This window comes from Pogoniulus pusillus, chromosome 6, assembly GCF_015220805.1.
Source record: "Pogoniulus pusillus isolate bPogPus1 chromosome 6, bPogPus1.pri, whole genome shotgun sequence".
Taxonomy (NCBI): Eukaryota; Metazoa; Chordata; class Aves; order Piciformes; family Lybiidae; genus Pogoniulus; species Pogoniulus pusillus.
This window is the reverse complement of record NC_087269.1, coordinates 15,001,905-15,028,205: the sequence shown is the minus strand read 5'-3', so window position 1 is coordinate 15,028,205 and position 26,301 is coordinate 15,001,905. Positions and strand designations below refer to the sequence as shown.

The following is a 26,301-nucleotide window of genomic DNA, read 5'->3' as shown; positions in this document are numbered from 1 at the left end:
CTCCAGAACAGAGGCTTCAATTTATGCATATCATCATCACATGAAAACAGAAGACCGAAGGTTTTCCCCTCTCTTGACAGCTGCTAAGCTATGTGATTTCTGAAATAAGTCATCCTATGAACATCTACAGCTTATGCTTGTGGTGTGATGGCAAGAACAAAGAAACAGTTCCTACTACTCTGCCTCATCTTTGACAGAGACTTATTAGTCCTGCATATTTCGATGGAGGTTCAAATGACTGATTCTCAAGTATCCTTCAAGCCAAAGGCAAATGAAACAGAGCTTTAAAGAGTATTCCAGTACCTTTTTAAAATAGCTCAAACTACAGGGACAGCAAAGAACCAACAACCACATCATCTCACTGAAGAACTAAGCACACTTTAGGAAGATGTCAGGTTTTGGAGATAGCAAAAATAATATTGCATATGTCTATGCAATCTTTTGTTGCTTTTGAAGGATTAGTCTTAGCATGACGCAAAACTCGGAGACAATCTCCAATCAAGGCTAGACTCAAAACACAGCCTTACAAGCACATCTTTCAGCAACAACAGCAGATTTTGCAGGTCTTCCCTCATCTGCTTCATCACTTCTATCTACCATTCCTACAACCATCACACTGGTGTGAGTTCAGGAGACTGCAAAAGGGACAAGACTTTTAAGGAAGTAATATCCACAAGTTCATCTTGCCTAAGAACAGCTGTTAAAACAAAGGTTTAACTAGCCCAGAATCCAAATTCCAGTAAGGGCAAAGTCTAAGTGGCCACACAAGGGATTGCCACCTTTATGTCATCCTGAAGAGCATGCTTTGCAAATCCCAGAATACATCTACTTAGGAACTGGAACTACAGCTACTGCTTAAGAGACTCCTCAAGCAGCAACTATGCACTTACTCCAATTTGTTAGATGTGCAACTGCCTTGGACTCCTTGCAAGCGAAAAATGTGGGAGATGTGTATTACAGTGAAGATGCTGAATAATCAAGGTCTATTAGAACAGGAAGGAGATAAGAGTCAACAAGACCATGTGGACAGGTTTTTGCACAGCATACTACTGAGAACAGACCAGAGAGAGTCCAGATCCATGCTCCTGCAGGAGAGACTACCACACGGATCACAAAGCTCAAATGGAAGGCAAAAGGATCTACTGCTGAAACAGCAAATGGGTGTCTCCTGAGAATAGTTCTAAATCCAGTCCTCTCTCCTGAACACCATGCTGGTCCTACACATCCCTGCTGTGTTCCTTCAAGTTCCATCAAGTTGCTGGCTGACAAATCTCAGCAGATGAGACTCAGTTGCTGTCTACAGCCGCCAGAAAGAAAGTTGTGGAGACACTGGTGCTGGTCTCTTCTCAGAGGTAATTAGTGACAGAACATAAGAGAATGGCCTCAAGCTGCAAGTGGGTAGGTTTAGACTGGATATTAGGAAAAAAAAAATCACAGAAAGAGTGGTCAGGCTTTGGAATGTGCTGCCCAGGGAGGTGGTTGAGTCGCCAACCTCAGGTGTGTTTAAAAGTCATATGGCTGTGGTGCTTGGGGATATGGTTTAGGGTGAACCTCGCTGAGTATGGTTATTGGTTGGACTCAGTGATCTTGAGGGTCTTTTCCAACCTGAATGTTTCTGTGATTAATACACCACAAGTCCTGAACTGCCCCTAGCTCTGTTTTTTTGCCCTGTGACTCCTGCTTGGAAGCAAGTCCAATGACAACTTTCAACCTTGTGTAAACACAAAATCCACAAACCAGTACCTGTGATAAATAAGCAACCTAACTGGCTGACCATATACAATGCCCGGTTCAAATGTGTTCAACATCTTGTGATCAACCCAGCTATCCTATGAGGTTGTTTCTCAGTAGAAAGGGAAGACACTGCATTAAACCAATAATGCTTCACAGTGGTGTGGTGTAACAAGAGGTTGACTACGCTCAGGAAGTTCTCATGGTTTCAGAAGTACTACCTCTATCATATGAGAAGGCACTGCCCCTAAACAGAGTCAGCACTGGCCCATCTTTTCAATCAGCACCCTAAACCTAAAGGTGTATGGTACTCTAGCAGGATTGCTGTTATCTCCTTAGAGCCCAAATACACAGATCCCTCAAACAGGTGAACAGAAACCATTCCTTTATGTTAACATGAGCTGAGCCTAACATAAAAAGGGAAGACCTAAGACAACCACTGTGCTGTAGGAATTAGAACCAAGAAATACCTATGAGAACACTACAAGGGGATATAAAGATAAATTTACACGTTTTGATCTCTATCCTTTGCTGACAGCAGCTAGTGATGATCCTAATGTCTCCATTACAGCATCACTTTTTCTGTAATTTTCTGTTAATTTTATGAAGACTGAACACTGATCATACTGAATATTTTTATCTAGTCATTGAAGACATATTGCAACTCAAGGGACAGTCACTAGAGCAAAGCAGCTTTAAGAGCAGAATGAGGCTTGTCTGACTCAAGTGCTTTAAGATGGGGGAAAAATACAACAACAGTAAAATGCGTACACATCAAATGTATGATTGCAAAACAAACTGTGAAAATTGTTAATTAAAAGGAGTAAGACAACTAAAATAATTCCATCACTCACTTATCCAAGGTTACTAAAAGACAGATTACTGCAAAGTGAAGGTTACCATAGACATGAAAGTCCACTCTGCAGCGTGTCTTCAATGTTTTGAAGCTGTTTTCTGATTACCTAGCACTTTAATTAATGCTAAATACACCTTTCCCATTCATCTTTCTCTTACCCCAGATACCACTCATCTCACATTTGCATGGTAGCACAAAAGATGTTTCAGGGATCAGTTGCCCAATCCAATCCACCTCACATCCACACAAAGTGAAAGTACTACCTCAAGGCCAGTAGTATGATTACCCCTCTCTGCAGTATTTTAAATCTACACTAGATCAAAAACTACTGTGTAATTGTAAATCATGCTTTCAGAGGAAAAAAGTCATACATCCCTCACTGACATACATCCCTCAGGTGTGTATTTGATTTTCCTATGGTGGAATCTTTCTTGAAGTATCTTCTATATTGGTCAGCATTAAACAACTGTGCTTTCCTATCCTGGTCATTTATTACCATCAGTTACTGCCCAAATCTGTATCTACCATAAAGGTAATGCAAATTTGCAGAGTTTGGCAAGGTCTGTAAACATGACTTGTTTCTTCAAAATCCAGGTGAAATGTTTTATTACAGTTGCTCTAGCATAACCTCTCCTGTATTTAAAAAGGGGGGAAAAAAAGACTACTCAATACTTTCTGTATCATCTTCCACACACACACTGGACATCAAGTTCAGGACATATTACCAGTAACTTTCAACATTTTCCATTAGTGATTTTGCATACAGAAAAAAAAATAATATCTTTTCAGAAATCTAACCCTCTCCAAACTTGCTTATGTTACTATGATGCAATATAGTTAAAAAAAAAATCCAGACAGCATAAAGTTTAACTTTATATTGGAAAAAGAATAACTCATGGCTCATAAGCAAACAGTTGGTCTATTATTGGAGAACCATTTTCTGATGTTTATTTCCTTAAAACTTCTCTGATTAATGTGTCTAAGTAAATCTCTACACCACCCTAGCCCTGAAATCATTAACTGGAAACAGTAAGCTTACAAAATAGCTTTTTCCAGGTAACTTCTATTTGCTTTAAAAGCAGAAAGCAAGCCCAGACCACAGATTTTGCCTGCCTTCTCTCAGTAGCCTCTACCCAAACTCCACTCCCGAAGTTTCGTATTAATTATCCAAGCACCACACCACCAGAAACACTTATTTTAATGCAAAATTTATTTCATTGTTCTGGCTGACCTTCCATTCTTCCCATTTCTGAACTCAGAAAAACCTTTCTCAACTAAGCTAACTACACCATTTAGACAGTCACAGCCCACCTAATCCAGAGGCAGAAGAACAAAAACTTGTTTCTAATTTGGTTTAGATGAACTTTTACATTCTTTAGGTCGACACGGACAGGGCAAGTAATTATTCAGCTATTTAAGTTTATCATCTCCTTTTCTAAAAGCATTCTTTGTGAAGTTTGACCCTCGTTTCTGCTAAATCTGGATTTTCAAAAGAGACCTACTTTCAGAGAGATACTCATTTCCCTTCACTGGTTAAAGAGGAAAGACTCTTGGGATATTTCTAGGCCATGATGTCCCATTAGCTCATATTCAGCTCTATCTTGTCTATCTCCCCTTAGAATGAACTAACAGGGAGGAGCCACCTGAGTAAAAGAACTGCATTACCAAGGAGATTGAAAGCCTATAGACAAGTACACTGTGTGTAATTTTGAAAATTAGAGTAAGTTAATGACCTTCTATGAGGCCACTTGAAGGGATCATATTCCCAAGACCATCTGACTCATTCTGCTTTAGCCCCCAACCCTACACTGCATGAAGACTGACAGCAGAATGAGCTCATTACTGCACTAACAGCAGAAGACCATTTACACACTGGCAGAAAGCAGGCATTTGTCCACAGATGAGCTTCATTTGTCACACCTAACCACCAGCTGCTCCAACAGGCAACAGTGCCCCTCCGCAGTCACTGTGAACGGGCTGATTTGTAGGTAAGAGGCACAGGGCACCCCTTGCAGGGATTCTTCCACACACCCATACCCATTGCTGTTGTTCTGCCTCACTGGTAGCCAAGATCCCATGCAACCTGCTAAGCCTAGTCTAAGAGCACTCACTATAGCTAAAGTTTATCAAACTTTAATTTCAGGATCCAGCTTACCAGCACTGGCAAAGCTACAGGGCAGTCACTCCCTTTTTAAAATACTTTTGCCACAACCAATGAAATCTCAAAATTATGCAATAAATTCAGCACTCTTAACTCTTGCAAGTCTGCCTGTATAAATAAATTTTGAAATTAGCTCTGTCTGCTGCTTACAGGAAGAACCATGAAAACCCTCCTAGACAGCACCACAGCATGCTGAAAGCAAAGACCTATCTGCCTTAAAGAAGAGATCAGAGAGTTACTCATCTCTTTCCCACCAACCTGAATATGAAAGAACTATTTCTCTTCCTTGAAAACAATGAAAAGCCCTCTAAGATCCAGATACTAGAAGGAGGACAGGCAAGAAAGAACATTTTGTAGAACTTTGGGTTAAGGTGCTGAAATGCCCACGAGTACGATCAGCAGAAGGTGCTAGTTTCTGGGGAACTAGTGAGTTTTGCACAGACTTTTTTTTTTAAAGTAGGTTTAGTAGTTTTAATCCTGAAAAAAAGTTTCCAAAAATAACTGCTTACTTTCTTAAGTTTGTGAGGTGTAATCACAAGCACATTTAGCTGCTAAAGTTCATCAACATACCAGTAAGCAGCCGTGATTGGCTTCTCCCTACATGCCTTCCCCTCCACCATCTCCCATTATATACTGAGCTGCATAAGGCATTTCCTATCCTAAGGATAGGAGCAGTCCTTGGACTGTGAGGGGTTGGGAAAATTTAAGCCCTATCTGCTGTTCTTATTTCAAGCACACAATTCAGTTCAATGTACAAGCAGGAAGAGATATAATTTCAAGTTTAGTCACAGGCAAAAAGATGATGTAGGAAGAAGAACCAATCTGTCACAGGCAATGAGTGTAGCCTCCATGGCAAAGCAGGCTCCAGTTCTGCAATATCTTTAGATTAAAAATTGACTTTAAGTTAATTTGAAACCAAGTAACTTGTTGAGAAGAGCAGAGTAACCCCTGAACTCTATATTCAGGTATGTACTGTTAGTGCACTCAGACTGTGACCTCAGCTATGATTCCAGTAAAACAGAGTGAGCTGGAAGAGCAGTCAGAATGGAGACTATTTGGCTTTGATACCCAGAACAGCCATGCACCTTGCCAAACAGCTTTACATTCATCTCATACTTCAAGACATTTCTAGTCATTAAAAGAAATAAATTCATGTCCTCCTGAGACCAGAAAGGTGATTCACGTGTTGTTTCAGGGTATCTGCCAAAGTACAGCACAGAGGCTACACCAGTTCACGCTGGAGCTTGTGTATTCCAAGTTCCCTTTACAGCTGCTTAAGGAAAGAGCGCTAATGAAATGTTTAGATCCAACACAAACTCTGTAGGAGTTTGACCTCCACAGCAAGGTTCCGGGAAGGGAAAATACAGAAGCCCCAAGTAAAGGGAGCTCAGCACTTAAACCAAACATACTTAACACCACCCTTAAACATCTTCCAGAAGCTAGCTTTCAAGTTGAAGTTTTCCAGGGTTAGTCTTCTGTGTGATAACCATTTTTGGATAAGATATATTTTGCATAAAAAACTTAGGTGTGAGAAGAGAAAGAAATGATACAACTCAGTCCTAACTTAATAGATGACTAAGTACCAGCTCATATTCCTTAACACCTACAACTGCTTTGGAAAGGAAAAACAGGTCATCTTTAGAAATAATCTAGAGCATTAATTCTCAAACGGAAGGCTGCTGAAAGGCATAAAGACCCAAGACCCAACACAATTTAAACTATTGGCAATAGCCTTGTTTTAACACAGCTGCTTCCTACCAATTGCAGGTTGAAAACCACTAACTTAAGAAGAGTGCCCTGGCAAAACATAGTTCTCCTCTCAATGGTTTTGGCTTGAGGAGATTAAATTGAAGACTATGTGCAAAACGGACTTCTGCACGGCCTGAGCACTCAAGCCATTCACTCCCAAACTGCTGCACACCACTCAAGAAAAATTGCAGAGGCAAGACCAAAGGATTAGATTTTCTGAGTTTACAAAAATATTCCTGCAAGACATGAAAACTAGGTTCTTTCAGCAACTTACCCTACATTTGCAGAAGATTATATTTTTATTACTTTGTGTGAATGTATAGCACAACAAGGAAGATGGGAAAAGTACAAAAGCCAAAAGAAATGTGCAGGCAATAGTTAAGCATTTAACCCAAACCCAACAAAATTAGTGTTACAATTGCTATAATTTTGTCCCCCAGTGTAAACTAGAATAATCTAAACACTCATGTGAAAGATTTCAGGGGAAAAGTGTTTTTCTTCTTCCTGCTCCAAGAGGCTTTGACACTTCATTTTTACAATAGCTTGGTATATCTCTCTTGGGCAACACATTTTAAGTACAGATATTCATCTCAATCTGCATATAACCAACATTTCACACTTAGTTCCTCCTCTCACACTTCTCTGTCCTTCACTCAATTTTGTAGTATTTTTAAAGATCGTAAACTATGCAGCTAAATGTTAATCACTAAGGTCACTCAAACATTCCACTCCCAGTTCAAAAGGAGTACAATATTTCCAAGGGACATTTAAATCCGGCAAGGGGCACTCCCCTTCCTTAGCAGGGAAGTCAGTCAGATCAAGAAATGAACACAGAAACAGAAGTGCAAGAGAAGTTTTGGAAGTGCTTTGGAAGCAGACTACTGGATGGCTCTTTTCAATAAGAAATAAATATGACTCTTAAGAGAAACTGCAGAAGAAAAATTACTGTATCATAGAAACCTAAGTTCCAGTAATTATTTCAAATTGTAAGAGAGAAAACAAGGGATAAGGTAGCTATGGCTCCTCCTCTTCTAAAGGATGTAAATGGAATCACTGCTCTATGAAGGTTGCTTTAAAGTTCTCTTAGGTCAGAAAAGGAAATTACCTTGAGGTGTTCCTATTTGCTTGCTTTTGCAGAGTAAAATGGAAGCCACATGAACAGCATGTTTTCAGAAACACAACTTGAGAACATGATACAGCATGACTTAGAAAGCAACATTTATAATTTTTTCTACAACCACAAATCTTAATCCAGGAGATGACTAAACTTGAGACAAGGTCTGCTGTAACACTAGTTTATCTTCAACTCATTCACAAAAAGAACAAAGCAACTGTCAAAAAAGCCAAGAGCCTAGCAAGCCAACTTGCTACAAGCATTTCAACAAAGACAGTCTATCCTGTGTATTCCAACATATTTATACATTTCTTAAGAAGCTCAAGACTGCAGGACACAAAGCACAGGAGTGAGAGGGTGCTTTTGTCTACAAGACTCTCAGGTTGAAGCATGCAAGCACATTACTCTAAGTAATCTGTGGTCACCCCATGACAAAGTTTCAACACTGACCCACATTTGTCTGTACACTAAACACAGGCAGAGTAAGAAAGAACTGCTACAGAGGGTTTATCAGCTGCATGACTAGCCTGTCCCAGTTACACAGGTAATACAGCAAGACGCTGCCTGTGACATATATATAGTAAGAAAGGGAGCAAAGCAGCACCTCACTACTAGACCAGATGGCCAACTAACGCAGCTCTGTACTCAGGAGAACACGGTGAAGAGCATTTGTGTTATGTACTGCCCTGGAACTAAGAATGGGGAGCTGCAAGCTGAGACTTTCACATCCTTTTGTTAGTGGGGCCAATTTAAAAAGAAATCAAGAAATTAAAAACTTCACAGCTTATCTACCTGATTCTCTTCCTGTTCTGTCATTTACCAATTAGGAAGCACAGCCATTAGCCTAACCTAGTGACAGCAGAGGAGGGTAAAAGACTCCATCAGACAGGCTCATCTGTGCAGTTGTCTCTAGTTAGATATTGGAACATCTATGCCATAACCACACACAAGATGTTCAAAGAGAAGCAGGAAATTTTTCATTAGTAAACTCAACTTAAGAGTTAAGATTATCTGGTGGCCTCTGGTGTCTTTCCACACTGCTGGATTCAGCTTCTGAAAGCTTCCATTGTAAATGAATACTAGGCTGTTGTCCAGTCCCTTTTTCTCCCCCTCTTCTCTCTCCCATAAAATATCACGGTCCTCAGGGCATAAGGAATATCCTTTGTCTGCCTGCAAGACTTTCCTGTGCAGCCACTTTGCTGCCTCTTCTGGAAAATGCAACAGGAGTACCATCTTTTCTCTTCTCTGTAAGAGCAGTGGAAAAACCAGATGGAGACATCATCTTACAGCAATTTTACTAGATAGGAAGTGATGTCCTGCAGAAACGTTGAAACACCATAACCTACACTTTGCTTTTCATGTGCTGGCAGTGTTGATGTGCAACTTAAATCTCTTACTCAGCTTTGAGAGCTGATCTTTTTTTTGTTAATTCACCATAAAGAAACACACGATAGTACACAGCATACAAGGTAAACTAAATCTGAAAAAAAAGGTAAATTACTTGAAGATGTCCAGAGAAATAACAGGACAGCGTTCTTCAATGGAAAAAGAAAGAAGCTGAGGTTATAATTTTGTGAAGAGCAAAGGCCACAGGGATTTACTGCAGAGAACCAAGGAACCCCAAAGGCCCACAGATACTGGGAAGAGGTGGTAAAAAGTTGCAGCTTATTAAGGGAGGTACTTGATGAGGGCATCCAATCAGATTGTAAAAGTAAAGCTCACAGTTCATTATCAGAGAGAGAGCATCGTATAACCCACAGTACATTGAAGAGGAGGAGCGAAGCAATCCTTCTGCTACTGTAAGTGAACACTATGCATGCAAGAATTAGCATTTATTCAGCAAGATACAACTTGGATTTGTGCATGTCTTGAATAGCCTCCACTCTTCATTCTCTGTCTCTCCAGATGTTATAGGGAAAAAAAATTTAAAATAAAAAGATTGTTTTTCAGTCAGGGAACCAATTCACTAAGCTGACATACTTGGCTGTGGCAGCACAGAGGGGACTATTTAAGCCATCTTAGAGAGCACTGCTGTCAAATATAACTAGAGTCTATATTGCAGCTACAAGATAACAAGATGCAAACTAGAAAACTCCCTGCTTTTGCATCAGGCTTATTATGTTCTCCTCTCCCTTTCAACCCACAGATGTGATCCCATCCAATGTCGAATTCAGATGAGCTCTCCTGCGCTTCTCTCTTCTAGGTTAGATGACTCAGGTTATTAAGCATCACCAGAAAATTAGCTGGTTTTGCAGTCTTCTGTCAAATTCGTGAAAATAAGCACTACTATCCTTTATTGGCCAGAGGCACAACCTAAACTGGCTCACTCCAGCCCATCCAACCCTACCCTCAGCAAGTCCTACAAGTTTTCTATTTCTCAGAGAATCAGAAATACTCATTCCAGCAACTTTTGAGAACAAAAGCTTCACCCTCTGAAGAGTGAAAACATATACAAAAGGGGGCAAGGAAGGAAGACTGGAAAGTGCCCTGTAAAACGCTGCAGTAGTGTTCCCTCTGTCCCAGTCATCATGACAAGGCTACTTTTCTTTAACCCTACTAAATGCCTGCTTTTCCTCAAACTTTATCTAAACTGACTTTTATGAAGTACTGTCATTGTTCTCCAACATTAGTCATGAAAGAACACAAGTTTTAAGACACACACAAAAAAATCCCAACAAAATGAAGCACATGACAGTACTTGTCTGGATGCAGGACAGTGTAAGATGGCAGAGCATTAAAGCCATCTAAGTTCTGTGCAATACAGATTTAGACAACTGAGCACAAAAAATGAGGTTCTGTATCATTCATTCTTAAATTGCAGCTACTGTATTTCTATACATAACAATACTTGGATTATCATCAATATACAGCACTATCAATAAATGGCTTAAAAATATCCAACAGTCTTCCAGGTACTCCTTTAAAGTGATGTCATGCCACAAAGTTGTACAGCTGTAGTACACATATATCTCAATGCAAAGATTTTATCTGACTGGATTTGGATCATTCCCTGCATGCACAGAATGGATTACTGTAATTTGGGAAGTTCTATTAAATGTGGATGAATTCTGAATGTCATCAGCTCTTAGTTAAACATTAAGTTAAAAACTCCTGTACTTCCCACAAAACGAAAATATCCCAAGAAGGAAACCTTCCATTTTGCAGCAACAGCTCACACAAATTAAACCAGATCTTTCTTAAACCACAAACCAAACAATTTGCCTTACTCCAAAATTTCACATCATAGCCACCAGAAGGACTCAAGATGATATAGTACAAAATGATCATTAAGGGAGTTTTCAAGTATGCTTTTGCTTGATTGATACTGGCCCTGTCAAGGAAGAAGCTATTCTTCATTTGCAGATAGGGAAAAAAGGCCAAATATGAAGTAATGGAGAATCCAAAGAGATATCTGAAACAGATCTAAACTGCAGCTCAACTTCTACTGCTCTTTAGATGCACACCATCCATTTATGCATAAAGTAAAGCTAAATATCAAGCTGTAAATTTCACTCTTTACAAATGAAAGTGGCTTTCTGTTTGTTTAGGTGTTTTTTTGGGGGGGAGTTGTTTTTTGTTTTTAATTACATCTGCCCACATTATTTTTTTACTGGCATAGCTTTGTCATAGAAGGGAAAATCCCTCCTGCCAAGAGGCATAAACGTTTGCAAGTAGGCCAGATCTTCTTGAGCAAGCCGTCTGCTAGAACACTGTAAAGCCTTCAAAATGGCTTTATATTAACAACAAAGGCATAACCTGTATCCATATTAGGCTGAAATAAGGCAAATAGTCCCATTCACACATTTGTTGGGGACATGGCTGGGGGTGTATGTGAAAGACACCAGTTTAAAATAAACCTACATTTAAATATTTATTTCACAACTTACTTTAACTTCTTTTTTTACTATTTTTTTTTTCACCTACTTCAGGGCTGTAATAAGTTGTCTCTTTCTGGAACAAAGAAATATAATCTGCCCTTTGAACTAGAACTACATTAAACGCTTGGAGACTCAAGACTACATCCACAACAATGAGGTAACACACCTAACTTTATGGAAGCAGCAGATACTTCATATCACATACAGGCTGGAACTATACCCAAGCAATAATCAAGATTTAAAAAAATGTAGCAAGGATTTTAGAATTATTCAACTGTTATATACCATCTCTTGATTAACATTAGCTTCTGATGCTTCCTGATAGATCATATTTCTTCCACAGAATCCACACTTTAGCCCTAAGTATCTAAGGTCAAGAAGACCACAACTATTCAACAAATTAGTACAGAAACAGATCAGGTACTTAGGCCACAGTACTTCACCAGCAACAGGAAATTACTTCAGCGTATTTCAACAGCTAAGCAGCATCACAATGAAATAGTGACAAAGCCTATTACTTGAAATTCTATGTTCCTTTTACAGGCTTTCCCTTTAAATGATCATTTTGCTCCCCAAACCAGGACCACTCCTTGCCCTCACACCCCCCAACAGGCTGTTATTCAATCAGGGAGTCTCCAAGAGTACAGCTAATATTTAACAAAGGGCCAAGTATCACCAGATAGTAAAATGCATGCAACCACCTCAAACTATCACTCCAATAATCACACAGCACTGCAACACTCTTACTGCCTGTACAAATGGTGTCAGGAAAACTTCAAGGGTCTGTGGATTCTCCCCTCTCTCAAACCTCCAGTTCCTTAGCTGATCTGATCTCATTAACCATTTCCAATTCACTAAGTATCTGAACAGCAGGTGACTGGAGGCTGAGAGGGTGGAAAAAAAGAGAATAAAACAGTAAAATCATCATGCATGCTTGTCTCTAGGTATCTGGTTTGGGCCACTGAGAAAGATGCTAACACTCAGGATTGATACTGAGATCACATATGTTAGCACCAGTTATCACCTGGCACGTCCTGTCTCAAGAATCATAGTTCTACTAGGACATCAAGACAACGTACACCACTCCCAGCTATTCTCTTATGCTGTGGTGCAACTCACAATGCATCTCACTGCTACGAGAGCTTAGACACCCCTTCTCCACACTTCCCTCCACCTCCGGGTCGCAGCATGCTGCTCCTTCAACTGCATCAACAGAACTGCTTACAGACTCGTCCCCCACCAGCCACACCACCTCCTTCGTTCGGGGAAAAAAAAGCAAGCTTGAAATGCATGACAAAGAAGGAAAAGTTTCAGCCAGATCAGTTCCCAGAGCTACCTCCCACAGAAAGCTGCACTGGCACAACTGAAGATGCAGCTCTGGCAGTTTGAGATGATTTGTATCTCTGCTGCTGCGTTCTCACTCTTTTCCTTTCCACTAGCTATGCGTTCTCACGCTCCTCCTGCTAGCTCTGGTATTTGCTTGACCTGACAGTAGGCGAATTCAGGGAGCTATGCTAGACGAAAATTATATTACTCCTTCCAAATTATGTTTTCTGCTAGCACAGCTCCCTCGAATTGGCTCCTGTGGGCAAAGGTGGCCCCTCCAAACCGGAGTTCTTGCTCTCATTGAGAGCATGAGCTTAGTTTGACAAACTGTCATGAAGCCACAGTCCACAAGAGCAGCCTATTGCAGAACCAAGAAATGAGAGGAAAGTGAATTACTTAAGCCATTTTTATTGCCAAAGGCACTAGTTCAAACCACAGGCTTTATTTTTCCTGACTACCACACTGTGTGGTATTAGAATGACTTTTCTGGGAACGATGCTAAAAGGGTGAATCCCACACACCTCAGATTTACTTTCCGAACTAAATGTGAATGGGTAATTCCAAAGTAGCAAGAAGGATTTCCCCATGTTCTACTTCCCCACATTCATCAATCTATTTATTACAGAAGTAAATTCTTTAAGACTTTGACAAATGGCCAAAGTGAAATGTTGCATCATTTATAGGCCAACTTCCAAATCTCAAGGATCATTCTCAAAACTCACTTAAGAAGACAATAGAGATGTATTTGAAGCAAGAGGTTAAGATAACAACATAATTCAGTGGGACACCCTGGACTAGTGTTGTGTTATAAACCTTTTATAACTCCATGACAAAAGTATCAAACCCAAAAAAGGTAACAATTTAGGTGAGATTAACACTAGGAACAGGGTAGGTCCTCAGACCTCATAAAGCTGATCAATTTGAGGTTGAAACTATTTATGACCCAGTGCCATCAAGATAAGAGTCACATAGCACTGTTATACTTTGGACTTTTTTTAATGGTTTTGTTCTTTACCTAAAAAAAAACAAATCCCAGTCAAGACCGCTCAACAGTGTTCACTGTATCTTTTGTTAAACACACTCAAGAGGACAATTTTTTGGAGGAACAAAACATGTATCAAATTTAAGCAGAAGAAAGAGATATGGAAGGGGTAGAGGAGAAAGTTAACTTCTCCAGGAGCTGGTAATTTAAATGGCTTTAGGGAAGTGGAACAGGGTGTGTATAAATGGAGGTGGTGGTGTTTGTTTTAAGTTTTAGCACTTAGGGTTGCTAAGAACTTTAATAATGTAGTGTTTTACTTGACTCTGTAGATAACACAAGCTCCTCTAGCTACCCAAGATTTCCCCAAAAAAGCAGCACAACAGACACAGTTCCTTCATTTCACCCCAATGCAAGATCTTCGACAACAGCTTTGAAACGTTTTTTTTTCCCCTTTCTTTCAATCTTTTTCCCCCTCCCACATCTACTCCTCACATCTATCTGGTTAAGCTCTGAGCAGCAGGACAGCTCTACTGGAAAACTCAAGGACTCAACAAAAAAGCAGGAGGACCTGAGAGGAAGACAAGATGACATGCTGCAAATAGGGAGTTTAGAAAGGACTAGAACAGGTAATCCTCATCAACAGAGGTAAGAGGAAATGAGAAAAGGACATAGAAATAAAATAAAAACTGGTTCAAGCAGAGATGGAAGCCAACAAAATGTTCTTAATGTAGCAAAGCTACATTCCAAATAAACCCTCATAAGCTGCACCTAGAAGCAGCAGTAACTGGTTGGAAAAAAGAAAACCCACTATTTTTTTTCCTGAGACTGTTTCCTGGCAATGTATTGCCCTTGAATTGCTTTATGCTTAAAACAAGTTAATTACTCTACTAATCTGGAGTTAACAAGCATCTAGCACAAGCTTCACATTAACAGAAATTTTAGCACTGAGAAGAAGCCAAAATATATATATGGCAGCAGTCACAACTCCTGGTGTAACCAAAAATGGTGTTTCAAATCCCTGATAATGAACTAGGATGCTGAGCTAACTGACAATAAGAGGTTTAACTGCACACAAGGAACTAAAGTGAATCTGTGAACGTTATTACAGATTACCTACGCTGAGCAGCCACTGGCAGATTATGGCTATATTTGCATATTTAAAAATAAAATGAGGATTTGTGCTCAATTAAAAGCAGGAAGCCAAACAAGAAGAGGCATACCACTGTTTGGGGAGAATTTTTTAAGATTACGCTGGAAGTTGACAGTCTACTGCTGTCAGACCTATTCTACTGTCTTTGCAAATTCCCAACCGAATTCCTGGCCTAAAGCCGGGATTTATGTTTATTTTGTGACCCGTAGGAAAGGCCTCCATTTCTCTCTAGGAAAAAAGGGCAAAACAATGTATTTTGAAAGCCGAAAGTTAGTGGAGATGATAGGGCATCGGGGACTTCTTTTTTCAAACCCCCCAAACTCGACTGCAAGGAGGCTGCACAACAAACGCGTACAAGAGAGCAAAGGAGGGGGAGGTGTGTAAAAAAAAAAAGGAAAGGGGGAGGAAGAAGAGAAAAGCAATCACACATCCTTTTAACCCCCGCGGCCCCGCTCCGGATTCACGCCGTCAACCCGGCACCCGATCTCCAACTTTCCACCGGCCCCGCCACTGCGCTGATCACCGCCACCCCCTCCCCCCGCAAGCCTCCCCCCGCCGTTTTTCCCTCCGGTACGCGGGGCGGGCGCGCCGCCACCGGCTCCGCGGCCTCCCGCCCACCCTCCCCTCTCTCCCTCCATCCCGCCTCGCCTCACGGCGGCGGGCCGGGCCGAGCTCGCCTGGCCTTCCACGGCGGCGGCTGGGCAGTGACAAGCAGGCCGCTCCCCGCCGGCGGGTGCGGGTGCGGCCCCGGCCCCGCCGTAAACAAGTTTGAAGGGGCCGTGGCCGGGCCGGGCCGTGCCGTGCGGGGAGGAGCGGCCGCAGCAGTGACAGGGGCTGCACAAAAGGGCAGGGCAGGACCCCCCCCGCCCCGCTCCCGGCTCCCTCCCCGGCGAAGGGCGGGGCCCGGCACGGCGCCTCTCGCCTCACGGAGACGGGGGAAGGAGGGCGGGCCCGCAGGCCGCGGCGCCGCTCTCCTCACGGCCCTCACCCTCGCCCCGCGGCAGAGCCTCTCCTGGTCGCCGCCGCGGGGCCCGGCCGGGCCCGGCCCGGCCTCCCCGCCGCGCCGCCGTCCCTCACCTACACAGTGAATGAGCTTGTGTCGCCACGAATCGAGCTGGTGGCGGACGCCGCGCCGCTGGATGGAGCACTGCTGCCGCCCGCACGGGCTCGCCATCTTCTGGGCGGCGGGCGGGGGTGGGGGCGGCGGCGGGCACGGCCAGGGGGGCAGGGACGGGAAGGAAGGGCCGCGCGCGCCGCGCCGCGCCACGCCCACCCGCCGTCAGCGCTCGCCTGCGCCACGCAGGCGCCGCCCGCCCGCGCCACGCCCCCCGCCCGCGCATGCGCGGCCCCGGCCCCCACCCCTGTGCCACCTGCTCGCACGCGCGGCGGCCCCGCTCCTGCCCGCTGGGGGGCGCTGTCGGCCCCGCTCCTGCCCGCTGGGGGGCGCTGTCAGGGGGCGCTGCGATCCGGCCGGGAGGCGTCGTACGTCCGAGGGGTTAGCGTCCTGACAGGACATTCCACTCTTCAAGGACTGTCCCTCAGGTAGCATCCCCACGGCCAAGGTACGACTGGCCCCTGAGGGCACATCCCCGTTTTACCGCATCGTGGCTTGGCTGCTCCATCAAAAGGAAGGCAAAAGCGAAGCACGATTGCTTTGCCGCTGGGCTGCCTGCGTAGTAAAAGGGTGTCAATTCCAAGGAAGGGACAGAGGTAGCTGAAGCCCCAGGGCAGCGTACGGATAGATTATTAATTCGCTAATACTGTCATGCTAAAAGTCGGGCGATGGTTTCTAACTGCTGTCCCAGAGCAGAGAGCAACCAGCAGTGGCAAAAGGCAACTGCCTATTTCAAAACACAGTTTCCTCGTGAAGGGGGCAAGATCAAGCTTGTTTTCGAGGGGGAAAGCAAACAGCTTCAGTGACCAGAGAATCCCGGTCCTGGTTTGAAAGCCAGTAGCAGCAGAAAGATCGAAAGTATGACATACAGAGAAGTTCTCTACTATGAACAGGAGGAAAATCCTTCGGGCACTTCAGGTCAAGAGTAATCCCTTTAGCTGCGTCTCGCTTCAATAGGTGATATCCTGCTCTTTGTTCCACCCCTTTTTCATTGTTACCAGCTATTGATTTTCATTTCCAGAGTCCTTGTGTTGGCACTGAAGAATCTTCCCTCCCCTCAGAATCCAGCCATGCCTCTTGCTAGTGCAGTTTCAAAAGTCTCTTAGGCACTGCACTAACCCCAGAAGAACCATCGCTGAGAGGTAGGTGATCTAAACAAAAGATTGCAATGTGAATGCTCTGGACTGCAGCAGAGAACTCCTGGATGCACGATGAATGATAACTAGAACATCAGATTAACAAGCTGCCCGAGAGGCTAATAGTTGCTGATCTTGCATCTTATCAGTCCAGGACTGGTGCTTGTCCATTCTAGTCTTCACAAGAGCCTTCCTGCAAATTCTTCTTTGCAAGATTCTTCTCTTGCTCCAATGCCCATGGAATAAACACATGGTGGTGGTGATCTTGCTGGCAGTGTGGCTGTCGGCCATCAGTATGCTCCTAGCTGCTTCTGCACTCAGATTGCATCTCTAATGTGACAGACAACTGGGTCAGATGATGCTAATCTTAAACTTATCAATTCCCACTTCAGAGCAAGCTTGGTTTCTTGCTCTCACAGAAGCTTTCACCCAAATTTCCCTTCCAGCAGATCTGCTTCTAACTATACCAACAACCTATGTTCCCCAGTCCATTTGAAGCGAGCAGTGCTGAACTGCTCTTTTAAGCATCTTCTGTCTCTGGCCTTTCTCCACACAATTCTGGGCACAGACTCCAGCTGGCCATCCTTTTTCCAGGGTGAAAAACAGAAATCTCTTTACTTCCATCTTCTGTAACAGTTTGTTGCCCAGGTAGTATTAGCTGTGGACCTGACCAGTTTGGAACATACTGTTGTTAAGCAAGCATGAACAGAGTGAGGTATGCTTTTCCACAAAGAGTGCCTGCCATCTGGAGAAAGTGACTTGCCTGAAAAGTCATATACTCCAACTTCGACTAATAAGCCTTGGTTGATTTAACTGTTCTAGCGTTGCCCTGCAGCTCTACTATCTGCCCTGTGTCTGGAGGTTAGCACTCTCGTGGCACAGCTAGCAGGAAGGAAGTGTGGGCTGGCTAGCACCTCTCACTGTGGTTATTCTATCTCTAATCTTGACCCCCAGCACTTATAAAGACTCCCAGTTTTGTTCTCTTCATTGCAGTTACCCTAGACTGATATTTAGATAGCAAACTCTTTGAGACAGCCACATGTTTCTGTTCTGTGATGATGTAGTATATACCAAAAAGCTTCTGATCTCTGACTGAAACATGTACGAGAACTAACTCATTTTCCAGACCCTGCCGCCACCCCAGGGCTAATCACAGACTGTTAGCATGATAAATACCAACAATTTGGGTTTCTTATCCACCACCAAAGCAGAGAGGAAGAAGATGAGGAAAGTAGAAACCAGAAAATCCAGTAATAAAGCAGGAGAATGTGGTTGAGAGCTAGGGGAAAGGAATGGTCCTATAACCTAAGAAAAAATTATTTAATATCACAGACCTGCTGCGGGGAAGGGCAAGCAGAGGGTCAAGATCCATATCAGAAAAGGGCAGCAACATCTCGAATCACTAGGCAAAAACTTCTGTGTTTAGAAGGACAGAGAAGAAGGGTGGAAAGAACAATGAGATTGGTCTCAGGGGACCCATCAAGAATTACAGCTAAATGAGCAATCATGAACACACCAAGGCCACAGTAGGTATGACTTGATCCTAGAATTAGGCTGGACAAGGTATGATACAGCACAGCTTGCACCATGCAGCCACCAATACCTTAAAGCTCGAGGTCCTGCCAACCATTTCTCTACTCCTGCAGTCATCTCTATCTGGGACAGAGCTTCAGCCTCCCCCCACTTCCCCAGCAGCCATGAGACTTACTGCAGTAGGAGCATTGTTTTTCCCGTTTTGCAGTGGCTCCTCTTTGATGTTAATTATTTGCAGACAAAGCTTAGTGGAGAGCATAGCTGTTCTCTGGTTCATCTGTTGGTTACTACTGAGCTGCCCAGACCAGTGAAGAAAATGCTTTGATGTTAATGAGCTGCAGACAATTTCACTTAACGCCGAGCAGGGCCTGGCATCTCAGAGGTAAGACTTCCAAGGCAGATTTTACAGCAAGTCTCTCCAACATCCGTTTTGCTATAGGAACAGAAAATATTCAGAAAGAGATTAGAGCAGAAAGCTGTCTTCTCACCTGGTCCTGCACCATGCCCAGAATAGTTATGGCCCCAGATGCTAGAGACAGCAACAGCAAGAACCAAAAATTACCTTTATGGGGTTCAGTGGAAACAGGATTTACTTCCTCACCTTTTAAACTGCCTCTCTGATCCTGCAGTATAAAGAGACAGAAATGGGCAAAGGGAATGTGAAGAGGGTCTTGACAGGCTGGAGAGGTGGGGGTATGCCAACCTCATTAAGTTCAACAAGGCAAAGAGCACAGTCCTGCACCTGGCTCAGGGCAATCCCAAGCACAAATACATGCTGGGTAACAAGTGAATTGAGAGCAGCACTGCAAAAAAGGACTTGGGAGTGCTGGCTGATGCGATACAGCAAAGTCCACTGACAGCCCAAAAAGCCAGCTGTATCCTGGGCTGCATCAAAAGATGCATGGCAAGCAGGTTAAGAGAGGTGATTCTGCCACTCTGCTCTTGTGAGGCCCCACCTGGAGTACAATGTCCAGCTCACAACACAAGAAAGCAGATCTGTTGGAGAGGGTCCAGAGAATGGCCACAAAGATGATCAGAGAGCTGGAACACCTCTCCTATGAGGACAGACTGAATTGAGTCGAGTCTGTTCAAGGTTCTGGGGAGATGTTACAGCAGCCTTCCAGTACCTGAAGGGAGCCTACAGAAAAGATGGGGAGAGACTATTTTATAAAGACATGTGGTAATAGGACAAGAGGCAATGATTTCAAACTAGAGCAGGGTGGATTTAGATTAGATATTACAGAGAAGTTCTTCACTATGAGGGAGGGTGAGACATTGGAAAAGATTACCCAGAGAAGTTGTGGACACCTTATCCCTGGAAGTGCTTGAGACCAGGCTGGATGAGGCTTTGAACAACCTGTTCTAGTGGGAGGTGTCCCTGCCCATGGCAGGGGAGTTGGAATCAAGTGATCTTGAACACATGCCTCATGAGGAGAGGCTGAGGGACCTGGGGCTTTTTAGTCTGGAGAAGAGAAGACTGAGAGGGGATTTAATAAATGTTTATAAGTATCTGAGGGCTGGGGGGTCAGGAAGGGGGAGGACAGGCTCTTCTTACTTGCTCCCTGGGATAGGACAAGGAGCAATGGATGTAGGCTGATGCACAGGAGGTTCCACTTCAACACAAGGGGGAACTTCTTTACTGTAAGGGTCACAGAGCACTGGAACAGGCTTCCCAGCGGGGCTATGGAGTCTCCTTCTCTGGAGACTTTCAAGGCCCATCTAGATATGTTCCTCTGTGACCTGAGATGGTTTGTATGGTCCTGCTCTGGCAGGGAGGGGTTGGACTCAATGATCTCTTTGGGTCCCTTCCAACCCCTAACATCCTATGATCCTGTGATTGTTAAGATTCCTTCCAGCACAAGCTGTTCTACAATCCTATGACTAAATTGCTGATCAGTAAGAGACTCTCCTGTGATGCCTGAAGCAACCATGTTCTGTAAGTGGCACCTTCTTCATCAGTACAGCAGATGTCCAAAGGAAAGGGCCCAGTTGCAGAGAAGTAATACTTGAACAGGCAGCCTTGGACTATCTTTTTTCTTAAGTGGATGTGGCAGTAAAACACTTCTCTGTAGATATGCTACAGGTTGGGACTCCTCTCTAGGGTAGTATCTTATTTGCTTGAGGGAAAGACCAAGTTATGCAGAGCTCCTGCTGTGGACAGACAGTTTGGGAAGCAGGGAAAGATGGAAAGCAAACTGCTTTGGAAATGTGAGGTACCACATCCTCAGAAAGGCAGCACTGAATCACAAGTACTAACAGAGACAAGTGAGGAAAAGGGCACAAATTCAGTTTTGTAACCCTCTACCAGTCATCAGCAAAGTACATTTACCACATCACACAAACTCTGCTTCTCTGCACATAACTGTGAGTTTCTGAGGGAAGCAGACAGCAACATGGTTCTCTGGGGGGACCCCAGCCAAGCAGAACCAAAGGCAGACTGTGCCACCTCAAGTGGAGCAGCAAATTAGCCCTCACTGGAGGTTAAGAAGAAACAGGCCTTCTGAGGAACACAGCTTAATTCCAACGTACTGTCTTTGTTGAATGATTTATCATAATGAGAGAAAGATACAAAACTGGGGGGATAGCTGACAGCCCATCAGGCTGTGTTGCCATCCAACAAGATCTGGAGAGGCTGCAGAGCTGCGTGAAGGCAAACCTTATGAAGTCCAATAAGGACAAGTGCATTCCTGGGGAGGAATAATGATAGGCACCAGTACAGGTTGAGGGCTGCACTGCTGGAAAGCAGCTCCGTGGAGAAAGACCTTGGAGTCCTGGTGGGCAGCAAGGTCTGCATGGGCCAGCCATGTGCCCTTGTGGCCAAGAGAGACAATGGCATCCTTGGCTGCATCAAGAAAAGGTGTGTCCAGCAGGTCCAGGGAGGTTCTTCCTTTCCTCTGCCCTGGTGAGGCCACACCTGCAATACTGTGTCCAGTTTTGGGCTCCCCAGTTCAAGAGAGACAGGGACCTGCTGGGCAGAGTCCAACGGAGAACCATGAGGATGACTGGGGGACTTGAGCATCTGCCTACAAAGAGAGACTGAGAGAGCTGAGCTGTTTAGTCTGGAGAAGAGAAGACTGAGAGGAGATTTGATCAATGTACACAAATATCTGAGGGGTGGGTGTCAAGTGGATGGGGCCAATCTCTTTCTGATGGTGCACAGTAATAAGGCAAGGAGTAATGGGTACAAACTAGAATGTGGAAGGTTTCACCTCAACATGAGGAGAAACTTCTTTACAACAAAGGTGACAGAGCACTGGCACAGGCTGCCCAGAGAGGTTGTGGAGTCTCCTCTGGAGAGTTTCAAAACCTGCCTGGATGCATTCCTGTGTGGACTACCCTAGGGGGTTCTGCCTTGGTAGGGGGTTTGGACTCAATCTCTGGAGGTCACTTCCAACCTCTAATATTCTGTGATTCTGTGAAAGAGAATCTGAGTTTTCTCACCAGGACAGGATTGTTCCCTGCAGAACATTTTGGATAACAAAGTTAAAACAATGCAAATCCTTGTCCCAGGCCCATTGCAGGGAGGAGCTCACACAAACTTGTACTCCATCCTACACTGAAACAAAACCTAACAAGGTAGATTTATTTTTTAACCCCCACCCCAGAATTAAGAAAGTGACATCATAGAGGAGACCATGACTGATCACAGGCCAAGGAGACAACACAACAGTTCACAGTATCACAGTATCACCAAGGTTGGAAGAGCCCTCACAGATCATCAAGTCCAACCCTTTACCACAGACCCCAAGGCTAGACCATGGCACCAAGTGCCACGTCCAATCCTGCCTTGAACAGCCCCAGGGACGGCGACTCCACCACCTCCCCGGGCAGCCCATTCCAGTGTCCAATGACTCTCTCAGTGAAGAACTTTCTCCTCACCTCGAGCCTAAATTTCCCCTGGCGCAGCCTGAGGCTGTGTCCTCTCGTTCTGGTGCTGGCCACCTGAGAGAAGAGAGCAACCTCCTCCTGGCCACAACCACCCCTCAGGTAGTTGTAGACAGCAATAAGGTCACCCCTGAGCCTCCTCTTCTCCAGGCTAAACAATCCCAGCTCCCTCAGCCTCTCCTCGTAGGGCTGTGCTCAAGGCCTCTCACCAGCCTCATCGCCCTTCTCTGGACACGCTCAAGCATCTCAATGTCCCTCCTAAACTGGGGGGCCCAGAACTGAACCCAGTACTCAAGGTGTGGTCTAACCAGTGCAGAGTACAGGGGCAGAATGACCTCCCTGCTCCTGCTGACCACACCATTCCTGATGCAGGCCAGGATGCCACTGGCTCTCTTGGCCACCTGGGCACACTGCTGGCTCATGTTCAGGCGGGTATCAATCAGCACCCCCAGATCCCTCTCTGTCTGGCTGCTCTCCAGCCACTCCGACCCCAGCCTGTATCTCTGCATGGGGTTGTTGTGGCCAAAGTGCAGCACCCTGCACTTGGAGCTATTGAACCCCATCCCATTGGACTCTGCCCTTCTGTCCAGGCGGTCAAGGTCCCACTGCAGAGTCCTTCTGCCCTCCAACTCAATCACATCTGCCCCCAGCTTAGTGTCATCTGCAAACTTGCTGATGACTGACTCCATGTCCTCATCCAGATCATCTATGAAGATGTTAAAGAGGATGGGGCCCAGCACTGATCCCTGAGGGGATCTACCCAAATCCCTTGAGAAATCTACCCAAATCAGTGGGAGGAGACACAGAATTAACACTTGGCAGGGCATCCAGCATTTGCTGTGCAGCAAAACTCACTCCCAAAAAGTCACAGCAAAGCATCCAAGCAGCAAGGCTTGTGGGCCATGATTTGACACTGTGGGTACAAATGCACATCCTGCAAGAGATGAGGTTTTTAGATGAGAGGTGGCCAAGTTGAGGACCACACAGGACAACACATGCCACGATCCGCAGCTAGCAGGAGGGGAAGCAACACAGTTTACACTGCTGGGCAGCAGTCTGCAAACCACCATGGATGAAGAGGCTAGCAATTAGATCTCTTTTTCAGAGGGTTTTGTCACATGCAATAGCAGCTTCACTAGAGACAAATTATCTGCCTGAAAGCAAGAGAAATATTAATTAAGTTTAGGCTAGATTTCAGTGCACAAGACAATGTGTTATCAGTAACTGTAATATTAGTGTAAATAGAAAGCAATAGATTTGGGTGGAATAATCTGGGGTTTGCAGCAGGGAGTTTATATCCATTAAAGGAACAGCAAAGCTGGAAGGTTGAATAAATGGACTAGAAAAGATCACCTTTGTAATAAAAGGCAGGGTGCATACAGCAAGGTGAACACTAGGTCAGCTTATAACTGTTTTGATGAGATGAGGAAACATTCACCTGAAACTTGAGCAGAGCTGTCTGCAGCAAATAGGACTTGAGATAGTTCTTTAGTCTTTATCGAAAGGTAGATGTATATAATGCTATAACCTAAAAAAGGTCTCAGGATAAGCTTAAAAAGAAACAGAAAACCAACCAACCAAACAGAGCAACAACAAAGCATCAAGATTTGGGGATACTGCAGGAAGGTAACAGATAAAGCCCTTCATTTACAGACAGATGCCCTCCAAATCCAAATAAGCACATACAAAACTCTCCAGATGAGAGGTGCTGGTGAATATAACACTAAATATTTTTCCACCCTGAGTGTATCCACAGGCTTTTCCTACTTCCTTAACAAAGCAAAGCATGGGATTGAAAGATATCTTTTCCTTAAGCTGTCACTGGGCATGCACCTGGCACCAACCATGTCCCAGAGAAAAGCAGACTTGGTTCAGCTCTGCATTCTTTGCCCCAGTGCCACTGTTCCTTGCACAAATCAAACATGTCTCCTCTTCACAAAGCAGCACAGTGGATGAGCCATTTTGCTGCTAAGAGAAGTGATAACTGCTTCATTTTGCTTTCCCTCCATTTGAGGGGAGAGGGTCAGCTGTCTTTTGACTATGCCACAGCTGACTGGCAGGAAATCTGCAGGAACTTAACCAGCTTTGGTCTGATCCTGCCAAATTTCCAAGCATGGTGGCCACCTTGGTATAGCTCCAAGGCTCTTAGCAGACAATACTCTTGTGGATGTCAGCTCATTAAGGAGCTTGGCCCAAACCACAAATGCTATAGAAACAGGAAACAACCAAACACTAACTCTTGGTGGATCCTAGAGTAGAAGCAAGGGAAACAGGTAGTTGGACCTTACAAGCTTCCCATGACAACAACCTCACAGGTGCAGTGTCTCCAAAATAAAGGACACAAAGAGTTTGAGAACTTACAGTTGCTCATGCAAGAGCCCCAAACATAATATACTAAACACATAATACAAAAATTACTTCAGACACTGGTGTCTTGCCCTCACAAATGTGTTCAAAACTATCACAGATCACAGGATATTAGGGCTTGGAAAGGACCTCTGGAGATTGAATGCAAGCCCCTTGCCAGAGCAGGGCCATATAATCTTGTGCAGGTTATACAGTACAGAAACACATCCAGACAGGTCTTGAAGGTCTCCAGAAAAGAAGACTCCACAACCTCTCTGGGCAGCCTGTTCCAGTGCTCCATGACCCATACAATAAAGAAGTTCGTCATGTTGAGGTGGAACTTCCTGAGCTCTAGTTTACATCCATTGCCCCTTGTCCTGTTGCAAGGCACAAGTTTGGCAATACAGCAGAGACTGTCCCCAGCCCTCATATATTTACAGACATTTATTACATGCCCTACCAGTCTTGTCTTCTCCAGACTGAAAAGCCCTAGGTCTCTCAACCTTGCTTCATAAGGCAGTGCTCCAGTCCCTTAATCATCCTAGTAGCCATCTGTTGGACTGTCTAAAGTAGATCACTGTCCCTCTTAAAGGAAGGAGCCCAGAACTGGATGCAGTATTCCAGATGGGGGTCTCACTATGGCAGAATAGAGGGAGAAGAGAACCTCCCTTGATCTGCTGGACACACTCCTCTCAATGCAGCCCAGGATCCCATTGGCCTTCTTGGTCACAAGGGCACATTGCTGTCCCATGGATCGCTTGCTGTCCACCAGGACTCCTAGGTCCTTGTCCACAGGCCTACTCTCCAGCAGATCACCTACTAACCTGTAGTGGTGCAGTTTATTGTTCCTCCTGAGGTGCAGGACTCTGCACTTCTCCTTGTTGAACCTCATTAGGTTCCCCTTTGCCCAGCTCTCCAGTCTGGCCAAGTCTCATTGAATGGCTGCACAGCCTTCAGATGCATCAGCGAAGCCTCCCAGTTTGATATCGTCAGCAAACTTGCTGAGCAGACTCTGTCCCCTGAATGTCTTTGATGAAGATGCTGAATAGGACTAAACCCAGCACTGATCCCTACAGCTCAGTTAAACATGTTTGTAATCATTATGAAGGTGTGAGGGATGTGCTGGGGCCTTAGCAACAAATGGCTAATTGTGATCGCCCTTACTAAGAACTTTAAAGGCTTTCAAGTAGATATGAAACCACTAAATTATTTGATGGGGGGGGGGGGGGAAGTTATTTAAATTGTGAGAGAACCATTCTGTATTGACTTGTGCCTAAGTAATGCTGAGCATATACTATTGACCACCTGATTAAGATAGTGGAATGAAAAACAGCTAGAGG

At 44.4% G+C, this 26,301-nt stretch overlaps 1 protein-coding gene across 3 annotated transcripts in view; it reads right to left on the bottom strand.

The window, feature by feature from the left end:
* The window catches only part of LCOR (ligand dependent nuclear receptor corepressor), an 87,559-nt gene extending 71,396 nt beyond the window's left edge, over positions 1-16,163 (bottom strand). For 2 of the 3 annotated variants that reach the window (XM_064144565.1, XM_064144567.1), the window contains exon 1: positions 16,025-16,163. In XM_064144565.1, the coding sequence (XP_064000635.1) occupies positions 16,025-16,121 (97 nt within the window). In that variant the 5' untranslated portion in view covers positions 16,122-16,163. The remainder of the gene's footprint in view (positions 1-16,024) is intronic. The other variant, XM_064144566.1, reaches the window with a different exon arrangement.
* Between the last annotated feature and the right edge of the window lie 10,138 nt (positions 16,164-26,301).